The 12,684-nt window shown below is 41.4% G+C and overlaps 1 protein-coding gene across 1 annotated transcript; it reads right to left on the bottom strand.

Moving 5' to 3' along the window:
• Positions 1 to 7,572: 7,572 nt before the first annotated feature.
• On the bottom strand, positions 7,573 to 11,090 carry LOC115172167 (uncharacterized). Its single transcript, XM_029729326.1, has 2 exons — positions 11,086 to 11,090; positions 7,573 to 8,302 (listed from the first exon to the last, which is right to left on the bottom strand). The coding sequence occupies exons 1-2, from the start codon at positions 11,088 to 11,090 to the stop codon at positions 7,573 to 7,575; spliced, it is 735 nt and encodes a 244-aa protein (XP_029585186.1).
• Between the last annotated feature and the right edge of the window lie 1,594 nt (positions 11,091 to 12,684).

Below are 12,684 nucleotides of genomic sequence, written 5' to 3'. Positions count from 1 at the left end.
TATATATTGTACATGGCTACAGTATGATATTTCAGTAGGGTTTTATGTTTACATTATAAACAATAGTAGGGATTGTTCTCGTTCCCATCATTGCATGGAAACATTTTATGACACTTTTTGTGTGAAATAATCTCTCACTTAAATTTCAGCACAGGAAAAATTGCGATTTTGTATTTTGTTCCACATCTGAAGAATTAGTCGCTTTGTATTCATGCAACCATGGTTATAGCTTAAAGGGTTAAGCTGAAAGAATCTGCACTGGGAACGGCTGGAGCACACAACCCCCTCAGTGTAGAGCTAGGTGACCCCCTCCCCCCCTTCGTCATGTGATTCTCCCTGGCACTTATGCATTTAAGGTGGGCTTCACACTCAAAGCATGATATTATTAACCATACCAAAAACACAAGCATATGGTTTACGATTGAAAATATGAAGAATTCCATGCAAACTAATGCATGATGGGTAATCTCTGAACAACTAGACCATGCCTCTGCACCAGAATCACTTAATTTCAATCAGAAGTCGAGTTGAAGTGAGACAGAATACCAGTAGTGAGAGGAAATCAGTCTTCCATACAATCCAAAATATTCCATGATGGAATCATGGATAATACCAACTGAAAATCTAACACACATAGTTTCATCTGTCTCACCCTGCATGAACATCAGTATAAAATAGCACTGTGTAATCTTGCCTTGGTTCTTAACTGCTCCCCAGTGCTATACTCTTAGAGCAACACCATTGTGGGAGAAAAGTGTTCGAGCACAGCAGTGTCTCCTGCCGTCACGATGTGGGACCCTGCATGATTAATTACTTTAGGAAATACACATTGAATACACATTGCATTTCCTGTTTACTTTCAGTCAACACCAGATGAGATCAGATGAGATGAGAAGCAAGAGATCCTCTATAAACAACAACTATTTTTTTGTTGTTCTGTGTTTGTTGTACAATTTTAACTATATAATTGTCCCACTCCAGTATCCATGTATTTCATTTCAATGTATTGACATAAAGTAAAACCAAGATATGTAAAAAGTTGGTGGATCGCTATTCAAAATGACATAGCTGTAATTGCTGTCAAACGTGCGTCACTAGACAGTAAAAGATGGTTCCGCTTCGATGCAAGTGCTGTTCTTGGTACTGCCCAAAGAAGATATGCAGTAGGGCTTGTGTGTGAGAGAGAGAGAGAGTGTTAATGTACAGTAGTAATGAGTCTTCTACCATTGGATCAAGTTCGCCCTAATGTTTACGACTTGGACTGATATGCTGTTTAAGCCACGGACGACTCACAACCCTGTAAAACCAGCTTGGTGTCAGATTACCACGTAACCAGGGCAGTTTGTCGAGTTATATTGAGCTTGCTTTGGGACATTCAGTGCCTGGGTAGACATTCCAATCCTCAACAAGCAAGATGTTACTGGCATACAGCAGGAAAATTATCTTTGAATCAAAATTCTTCCTCTGATACTTTGTATCCCTCATTTTACTTAAGTACGTACATTATTTTGGCAGTTACTGGTGTATAATTTCGAACAAATAAAAAGTCTTTATTGCTTGGTGGAGAGAGGAGGACCAAGTGTACCGTGACATCATAGATATGTAGAGATGGGTGACACAGCTGGTGTCTTCCAGCAAAGTTAAGTTGGACACACCACAAGTTACACCCTGTAACGTGGTACAATTTTAATTTAGCTTGAACGTTGAACAAACTTTTAGTGTTTAATTAAAAACAAACAATAATCAAGTAAGTTTTCAGTGTGAGTCAATTGATTGGCTACAAGCGATGATATTAATGTATTTGTTTGTTAAATATATTTCTGTGAGGTGGTGGTACAGTTGAAGTCTACATACACTTAGGTTGGAGTCATTAAAACTTGTTTTTCAACCACTCCACAAATTTCTTGTAAACTATAGTTTTGGAAAGTCGGTTAGAACATCTACTTTGTGCATGACACAAGTAATTTTCCCAACAATTGTTTACAGACAGATTATTTCACTTATAATTCACTGTATCACAATCCCAGTGGGTCAGAAGTTTACATACACTAAGTTGACTGTGCCTTTAAACAGCTTGGAAAATTCCAGAAAATTATGTCATGGCTTTAGAAGTTTCTGATAGGCTAATTGACATAATTTGAGTCAATTGGAGGTGTACCTGTGGATGTATTTCAAGGCCTACCTTCAAACTCAGTGCCTCTTCGCTTCACATCATGGGAAAATCAAAAGAAATCAGTCAAGACCTCAGCCAAGACCTGGTAGACCTCCACAAGTCTGGTTCATTCTTGGGAGCAATTTCCAAACGCCTGAAGGTACCACGTTCATCTATACAAACAATAATATGCAAGTATAAACACCATGGGACCACGCAGCCGTCATACCGCTCAGGAAGGAGACGCGTTCTGTCTCCTAGAGATGTACGTACTTTGGTGCGAAAAGTGCAAATCAATCCCAGAACAACAGCAAAGGACCTTGTGAAGATGCTGGAGGAAACAGGTACAAAAGTATCTATATCCACACTAAAACGAGTCATATATCGACATAACCTGAAAGGCTGCTCAGCAAGGTAGAAGCGTCTGCTCCAAAACCACCATTAAAAAAAGCCAGACTACAGTTTGCAACTGCATATGGGGACAAAGATTGTACTTCTTGGAGAAATGTCCTCTGGTCTGATGAAACAAAAATAGAACTGATTGACAGTAATAACCATCGTTATGTTTGGAGGAAAAAGGGGGAGGCTTGCAAGCCGAAGAACACCATCCCATCCGTGAAGCACGGGGGTGGCAGCCTCATGTTGTGGGGGTGCTTTGCTGCAGGAGGTACTGGTGCACTTCACAAAATAGATGGCATCATGAGGGAGGAAAATTATGTGGATATATTGAAGCAACATCTCAAGACATCAGTAAGGAAGTTAAAGCTTGGTCGCAAATGGGTCTTCCAACTGGACAATGACCCCAAGCATACTTCCAAAGTTGTGGCAAAAAGGCTTAAGGACAACAAAGTCAAGGTATTGGAGTGGCCATCACAAATCCCTGACCTCAATCCTATGGAAAATTTGTGGGCAGAACTGAAAAAGCGTGTGTGAGCAACATGGCCTACAAACCTGACTCAGTTACACTAGCTCTGTCAGGAGGAATCGGCCAAAATTCACCCAACTTATTCTGGGAAGCTTGTGGAAGGCTACCCGAAACGTTTGATCCAAGTTAAACAATTAAAAGGCAAAGCTACCAAATACTAATTGAGTGTATGTAAACTTCTGACCCACTGGGAATGTGATAAAATAAATAAAAGCTGAAATAGATCATCCTCTCTACTATTATTCTGAGATTCAACATTCTTAAAATAAAGTGGTGATCCTAACTGACCTAAGACAGGGAACTTTTACTAGGATTAAATGTCAGGAATTGTGAAAAACTGAGTTTAATGTATTTGGCTAAGAGGTATGTAAACTTCCGACTTGTAAATATACTGTATACTATATATATGTTGAAAAGACCTTGGAGATTTCGTGGGTGTTATTGCTTTGGTTAAACAGATCTACCAAAACACTTTCTAAAAATAATGAAAAATCTAATATTTGTAATTTAACAGTTTGAATGATAATACAATAACCTGCTGCAACACAACAATAATAAACTAGCACCACACTAGAAACTAGCTAGAAACTAGCACCACACCGGAAACTAACACCACACTGGAAACTAGATAGAAAATAGCACCACACTACAAACTAGCACCACACTACAAACTAGCACCACAATGGAAATTAGCACCACACTAGAAATTAGCGCCACACTGGAAACTAGCTAGAAAATAGCACCACACTATAAACTAGCACCACACTATAAAATAGCACCACACTAGAAATTAGCACCACACTAGAAACTATCACCACACTAGAAACGAGCACCTCACTAGAAACTACCACCACACTGGAAACTAGCACCACACTGGAAACTAGCACCTCACTAGAAAATAGCTAGAAAATAGCACCACACTAGAAAATAGCACCTCACTAGAAACTAGTACCACACTAGAAACTAGCACCTCACTAGAAACTAGCTAGAAAATAGCACCACACTAGAAATTAGCACCAAACTAGAAACGAGCACCATACTAGACGCTGGCACAGCACTGGAAACTAGCTCCACACTAGAAAATAGCTAGGAAATAGCAGCTCACTAGAAACTAGCACCACACTGGAAACTCGCTAGAAACTAGCATCAGACTGGAAACCAGCTAGAAACTAGCACCACACTGGAAACTAGCTAGAAACTAGCACCACACTAGAAACTAGCACCACACTAGAAATTAGCACCACACTAGAACCTAGCACCACACTGGAAACTATCTAGAAACTAGCACCACACTAGAAATTGGCACCACACTAGAAACTATCTAGAAACTAGCACCACACTAGAAACTGGCACCACACTAGAAACTAGCACCACACTAGAAAATAGCACCACCCTAGAAACTAGCACCAAACTAGAAACTAGCTAGAAACGAGCACCATACTAGAAACTAGCACAGCACTGGAAACTAGCACCACACTAGAAAATAGCTAGAAAATAGCAGCTCAGTAGAAACTAGCACCACACTGGAAACTCGCTAGAAACTAGCACCACACTGGAAACTAGCTAGAAACTAGCACCACACTGGAAACTAGCTAGAAACTAGCACCACACTAGAATCTAGCACCACACTAGAAACTTGCACCACACTAGAAACTAGCACCACACTGGAAACTATCTAGAAACAAGCACCACACTAGAAACTAGCACCACACTAGAAACTAGCACCACACTAGAAACTAGCACCACACTAGAAACTAGCACCACCCTAGAAACTAGCTAGAAACTAGCACCACACTAGAAACTAGCACCTCACTAGAAACTAGCACCACCATAGAAACTAGCACCACACTAGAAACTAGCGCCACACTAGAAACTAGCACCCCCTAGAAACTCACACCACACTAGAAACTAGAACCCAACTAGAAACTAGCAAGAAACTAGCACCACCCTAGAAACTAGCACCACACTACAAACTAGCTAGAAACTAGCACTTCACTAGAAACTAGCACCTCACTAGAATCTAGCACCACCCTAGAAACTAGCACCACCCTAGAAACTAGCACCACACTATAAACTAGCTAGAAACTAGCTCCACACTAGAGACTAGCACCACACTAGAGACTAGCACCACACTAGAAACTAGCACCACACTAGAAACTAGCACGACCCTAGAAACTAGCACCACCCTGGAAACTAGCACCACACTGGAAACTAGCACCACACTGGAAACAAGCACCACACTAGAAACTAGCACCTCATTAGAAACTAGCACCACACTAAAAACTAGCTAGAAACTAGCACCACCCTAGAAACTAGCACCAACCTAGAAACTAGCTAGAATCTAGCGCCACACTAGAACCTAGCACCTCACTAGAAACTAGCACCACACTAGAAACTAGCTAGAGACTGGCACCACACTAGAAACTGGCACCACACTAGAAACTAGCAGCACACTGGAAACTAGCACCACACTAGAAACTAGCAGCACACTAGAAAACAGCACCACCCTAGAAATTAGCACCAAACTAGAAACTAGCTAGAAACGACCACCATACTAGACACTAGCACAGCACTGGAAACTAGCACCACACTAGAAATTAGCTAGAAAATAGTTGCTCACTAGAAACTAGCACCACACTGGAAACTCACTAGAAACTAGCACCACACTGGAAACTAGCTAGAAACTAGCACCATGCTGGAAACTAGCTAGAAACTAGCACCACACTAGAAACTAGCACCACACTAGAAACTAGGACCTCACTGGAAACTAGCACCCGACTAGAAACTAGCACCTCACTAGAAACTAGCACCTCACTAGAAACTAGCACCACACTAGGACAACACTGGAAACTAGCACCACACTGGAAACTAGCTAGAAACTAGCACCACACTAGAAACTAACTAGAAACTAGCACCACACTGGAAACTAGCTAGAAAATAGCACCACACTAGACACTAGCACCAAACTAGAAACTAGCTAGAAACTAGCACCAAACTAGAAACTAGCTAGAAACTAGCACCACACAAGAAACTAGAACATAGTACTAAACAACAAAATAGCTAGAAACTAGCACCACACTAGAAACTAGCTAGAAACTAGCACCACACTAGAAACAAGCACAACACTGGAAACTAGCACCACACTAGAAATTAGCACCACGCTAGAAATTATCTAGAAACTAGCACCACCCTAATAACTAGCACCTCACTAGAAACCTGCACCACACTAGAAACTAGCTAGAAACTAGCACCACACTACAAACTAGCTCCACACTAGAAACTATCTAGAAACTAGCACCACACTAGAAACTATCTAGAAACTAGCACCACACTAGAAACTATCTAGAAACAAGCACCACACTAGAAACTAGCACCACAATAAAAACTAGCACCTCACCAGAAACTAGCAGCACCATAGAAACTAGCACCTCACTAGATACTAGCACCTCACTAGATACTAGCACCACACTAGAAACTAGCTAGAAACTAGCACCACACTACAAACTAGCATCACCCTAGAAACTAGCATCACCCTAGAAACTAGCATCACACTGGAAACTATCTAGAAGCTAGCACCACACTAGAAACTAGCTAGAAACTAGCACCACACTAAAAACTAGCACCTCACCAGAAACTAGCAGCACCATAGAAACTAGCACCTCACTAGATACTAGCACCTCACTAGATACTAGCACCACACTAGAAACTAGCTAGAAACTAGCACCACACTAGAAACTAGCACCTAACTAGAAACTAGCATCACCCTAGAAACTAGCATCACCCTAGAAACTAGCATCACACTGGAAACTAGCACAACACTAGAGATTAGTACCACCCTAAATACTAGCACCACACTAGAGACTAGCGCCACACAGGAAACTAGCTAGAAGCTAGCACCACACAGGAAACTATCTAGAAACTAGCACCACACAGGAAACTAGCACCACACTAGAAACTAACACCTCACTAGAAACTAGCGCCACACTAGAAACTATCTAGAAACTAGCACCATACAGGAAACTAGCACCACACTAGAAACTAACACCTCACTAGAAACTAGCGCAACACTATAAATGAGCGCCACCCTAGAAACGATCTAGAAACTAGCACCACACTAGAAACTAGCACCACCCTAGATACTAGCACCACACTCGAAACTAGCACAAAACTAGAAACTAGCACCACACTAAAAACTAGCACCACACCAGAAACTAGTGCCACAAAGGAAACTAGCTAGAAACTAGCACCTCAATAGAAACGAACACCTCACTAGAAACTAGCACCACACTAGAAACTAGCACCACACTAGAAACTATCTAGAAGCTAGCACCACACAGGAAACTAGCATTACATTTTACATTTAAGTCATTTAGCAGACGCTCTTATCCAGAGCGACTTACAAATTGGTGCATTCACCTTATGATATCCAGTGGAACAACCACTTTACAATAGTGCATCTAAATCTTTTAGGGTGGGGTGGAAGGATTACTTTATCCTATCCTAGGTATTCCTTGAAGAGGTGGGGTTTCAGGTGTCTCCGGAAGGTGGTGATTGACTCCGCTGTCCTGGCGTCGTGAGGGAGCTTGTTCCACCATTGGGGTGCCAGGGCAGCGAACAGTTTTGACTGGGCTGAGCGGGAACTGTGCTTCCGCAGAGGTAAGGGGGCCAGCAGGCCAGAGGTGGATGAACGCAGTGCCCTTGTTTGGGTGTAGGGCCTGATCAGAGCCTGAAGGTACGGAGGTGCCGTTCCCCTCACAGCTCTGTAGGCAAGCACCATGGTCTTGTAGCAGATGCGAGCTTCAACGGGAAGCCAGTGGAGTGTGCGGAGGAGCGGGGTGACTTGAGAGAACTTGGGAAGGTTGAACACCAGATGGGCTGCGGCGTTCTGGATGAGTTGTAGGGGTTTAATGGCACAGGCAGGGAGCCCCGCCAACAGGGAGTTGCAGTAATCCAGACGGGAGATGACAAGTGCCTGGATTAGGACCTGCGCCGCTTCCTGTGTAAGGCAGGGTCGTACTCTGCGAATGTTGTATAGCATGAACCTACAGGATCGGGTCACCGCCTTGATGTTAGCGGAGAACGACAGGGTGTTGTCCAGGGTCACGCCGAGGCTCTTAGCACTCTGGGAGGAGGACACAATGGAGATGTCCACGGTGATGGCAAGATCATGGAAAGGGCAGTCCTTCCCCGGGAGGAAGAGCAGCTCCGTCTTGCCGAGGTTCACACTAGACTAGAAACAAGGACCAAAATAGAAACTAGTACCAAGCTAGAAAATAGCACCACACACTAGAAAATAGCACCCCACTAGAAACTAGTGCCCCACTAGAAACTAGCAACACACTAAATACTAGCACCACACTAGAAACTAGCGCCACACAGGAAACTAGCTAGGAACTAGCACCTCACTACAAACTAGCACCACACTAGAAACTAGCTAGAAACTAGCACCACACTATAAACTAACACCACACTGGAAGCTAGCTAGAAACTAGCACCACACAGGAAACTAGCACCACACTAGAAACTAACACCTCACTAGAAACCAGCGCCACACTAGAAACTAGCGCCACCCTAGAAACTATGTAGAAACTAGCACCACACTAGAAACTAGCTATAAACTAGCACCACACTAGAGACTAGCACCACACTAGAAACTGGCACCACACTAGAAACTATCTAGAAACTAGCACCACACTAGAAACTTGCTAGAAACTTGCACCACACTAGAAACTAGCACCACACTAGAAACTGGCACCACACTAGAAACTATCTAGAAACTAGCACCACAGTAGAAACTAGCTAGAAACTAGCACCACACTAGAAACTAGCACCACATTAGAAACTAGCACCACACTAGAAACTAGCACCACACTAGAACAAAGGTTTGAAAACCATTCTCCAGATTATGTTAATGTTTATGTAGATGTTAAAACCTTGTAATGTTACACTTGAATGTTCATGAATTTTAATGAATGTTGTCATCAAGTACAATGTGTTATACCTGTTAATCACGTTATGCTACTTATTCATCTCTTCCCATGCTCTACAGTAAGTACCTATCATGTTAAAACGTTTCCATAAGTTTTTGGACACTTATTTGTAAATGAGTGTTAGTAATAAGCTCTATTTCTGTTTTAAATAGCATCTATTTTTATGAGCCTCACCAAGACACACCTTATGTTATGCATGGCCTTGTCACATAGTCACATCCTAGTCTGGGTTTAGAGGCCACTATGGCAACCACTCTGTTATGAAAGCTATTACAAGATACATTTTCAAATATCTGGCAAGTGACTCTGAGTGACATTTGGGCTGTCACACCACACAATAGTTTGTTTTAGTCACTTGGCTCTACTGAACAATAGAAATGTATTTATTTTCTTATCCTGTGTCTTTTTTTCCTATTAATGTAGTACATTTTATCAGCATTGTCAGAGAAACAGGATTCCCTCTTCGGGACATGCCAAAACTCATGCATCCCTTCTTAAATGCTGTGAGGACTATTAATAAAGTTAGCTTTTGTATGGTTTTAAAGATTTGAAAATTGTGATTTTAACCTGTGACTTGCCCCAGCATACAAAGAAAATGTTCATTTATAAAATACATAAAACTGACATGACATAAAATAAATTGCAATACAGGTCTGTTTGGGTGATGTGAGCTCTGGGTCTTAAAATCCTCCTCCCTCACAGCCTAAGAGTTTAAAAAAAAAAATATTTCACCTTTATCTAACCAGATAGGCCAGTTGAGAACAAGTTCTCATTTACAACTGCGACCTGGCCAAGTTAAAGCAAAGCAGTACGACAAAAACAACAGCACAGAGTTACACATAAACAAACATACAGCCAACACAATAGAAAAATCTATATATAGTGTGTGCAAATGTAGAAGATTAGGGAGGTAAGGCAATAAATAGGCCCTAGAGGTGAAATAATTACAATTTAGCATTAACACTGGAGTTATAGATATGCAGATGATGATGTGCAAGTAGGGATACTGTGGTGCAAAAGAGCAAATGTAATAAATTAATAAGAAAGAAAAACACAGGATAAGAAAATAAATACAGCCTAAGAGTTAAACACTGATTTATTCACCTGTGCATTATCCCCCTTATTTTAAAAAATTTAAAATATATTTAACCTTTATTTAACTAGGCAAGTCAGTTAAGAACAAATTCTTATTTACAATGATACTTGTATCTCGGGCACATACAGTATTTCAATCAATCAATTTGTAAATCTTATACTGTATGTTTAGACTTACTTAACGTAAGTTTTTTTCAATACATGTATGCTATGATGTATATTGTTTCGTTTTGATCTCTCAGCATTTACCCGTATGTAAAACATTTTCACTTCATTTAGAGCAGTTGGTTACGTCATGAAAACGCCCTGAGGCTACATGGTCCTTTGCCTTTTTAATAACATACACGTGTCAAGCGATCATAAAAGTGACGTTTGACATTTTTACAATGCTAAAACCTTAACATACAGGTGTTTAGGGTTGTGATTGGTTAAATGTTGGAGGAGATTTTTTTCCCCCCCATTTTTTGTTGTTGTCTTCTGTTCTTTTTAAACAGAAACATTGGGATTGTTTGAAATGTAAACGGGTGAAACATGAGACCGGTGTGGGGAGAACTGTTACCCTTTCATAATTATTATGTACTGTAAAGATTGTTGCAGAAAACACGCAAAAAAGGGAGTGGCTCACAATTTTTAAGGGATCAAGAAGTGAAACCAAACAGTAATGATAGACTAGTTGACAGTTGGTTGAACCATCAAATACAATGTTCTCAATTGTATTCCCCTGAAATGTAATCTTATTAAGTGTTTGACAGAGCTTGTACAGGATAGTATTTAATTATAATGCTGCTTATTAAACTATCCGTTGTGATCTTGGTTGAGTCCATGCAACAGTGGGATGAACCACAACTCCCCAGCACTTTTTGATTTGGTTTAATAAAAAAATGTTGACACAAAAATGTTGAAAAGAGGGACAACTGCCTTACCTCATGATTCTTCAACTCGTGCACAATTAGTAGCCTTCCAATCAAAGTGCTGCAGGCGGTGTTTGTGTGCGTGCGTGTGCATGAGTGTAAGTGTGAGTGTCTTGACCAGTTAGATTCACGTAAATCCATAGAGATAGATAGAGGACTCTAATGCCGTGGACCACGCTATTGAGGACTTTCACCATTTTGAAGTAGTCAACCAGGTCTACTATTTGAGAAGGTCCAGTCACACACATTTCTTAGATGGCAAAGGTCAAAGGTCCTGATGGATATAGTCATTAATGGGCGTAGGAACAAACCCACCCCTCGTAACACATATGGAACCCCGTATTGACCCCGTTCTGGGTCCAGATCCGGTCCGCGGTGTGCCTGTTGAGTATATTTTTATTTATTTTATTTTTATTTCAACTTTATTTAACCAGGTAGGCAAGTTGAGAACAAGTTCTCATTTACAATTGCGACCTGGCCAAGATAAAGCAAAGCAGTTCGACACATACAACAACACAGAGTTACACATTGAGTATAACAAACATACAGTCAATAATACAGTAGAAAAATAAGTCTATATACAATGTGAGCAAATGAGGTGAGATAAGGGAGGTAAAGGCAAAAAAGGCCATGGTGGCAAAGTAAATACAATATAGCAAGTAAAACACTGGAATGGTAGATTTGTAGTGGAAGAAAGTGCAAAGTAGAAATAGAAATAATGGGGTGCAAAGGAGCAAAATAAATAATAAATAAATAAATACAGTAGGGGAAGAGGTAGTTGTTTGGGCTAAATTATAGATGGGCTATGTACAGGTGCAGTGATCTGTGAGTTGCTCTGACAGCTGGTGCTTAAAGCTAGTGAGAGAGATAAGTGTTTCCAGTTTCAGAGATTTTTGTAGTTCGTTCCAGTCATTGGCAGCAGAGAACTGGAAGTAGAGACGGCCAAATGAGGAATTGGCTTTGGGGGTGACCAGAGAGATATACCTGCTGGAGCGCGTGCTACAGGTGGGTGCTGCTATGGTGACCAGTGAGCTGAAATAAGGGGGGACTTTACCTAGCAGGGTCTTGTAGATGACCTGGAGCCAGTGGGTTTGGCGACGAGTATGAAGCGAGGGCCAGCCAACGAGAGCGTACAGGTCGCAGTGGTGGGTAGTATATGGGGCTTCGGTGACAAAATGGATGGCACTGTGATAGACTGCATCCAATTTGTTGAGTAGGGTGTTGGAGGCTATTTTGTAAATGACATCGCCGAAGTCGATGATCGGTAGGATGGTCAGTTTTACGAGGGTACATTTGGCAGCATGAGTGAAGGATGCTTTGTTGCGAAATAGGAAGCCAATTCTAGATTTAACTTTGGATTGGAGGTTTGATGTGAGTCTGGAAGCTTACAGTTAGAGCTTACAGTCTAACCATACAGCTAGGTATTTGTAGATGTCCACATATTCTAAGTAAGAACCGTCCAGAATAGTGATGCTGGACGGGCGGGCAGGTGCGGGCAGCGATCGTTTGAAGGGCATGCATTTAGTTTTACTTGTATTTAAGAGCAGTTGGAGGCCACGGAAGGAGAGTTGTATGGCTTTGAAGCTCATCTGGAGGGTTGTTAACACAGTA

The sequence above is a fragment of the Salmo trutta genome, chromosome 33 (assembly GCF_901001165.1).
Source record: "Salmo trutta chromosome 33, fSalTru1.1, whole genome shotgun sequence".
NCBI classification, from domain to species: Eukaryota; Metazoa; Chordata; class Actinopteri; order Salmoniformes; family Salmonidae; genus Salmo; species Salmo trutta.
This window is presented reverse-complemented; position numbering and strand designations above follow the sequence as displayed.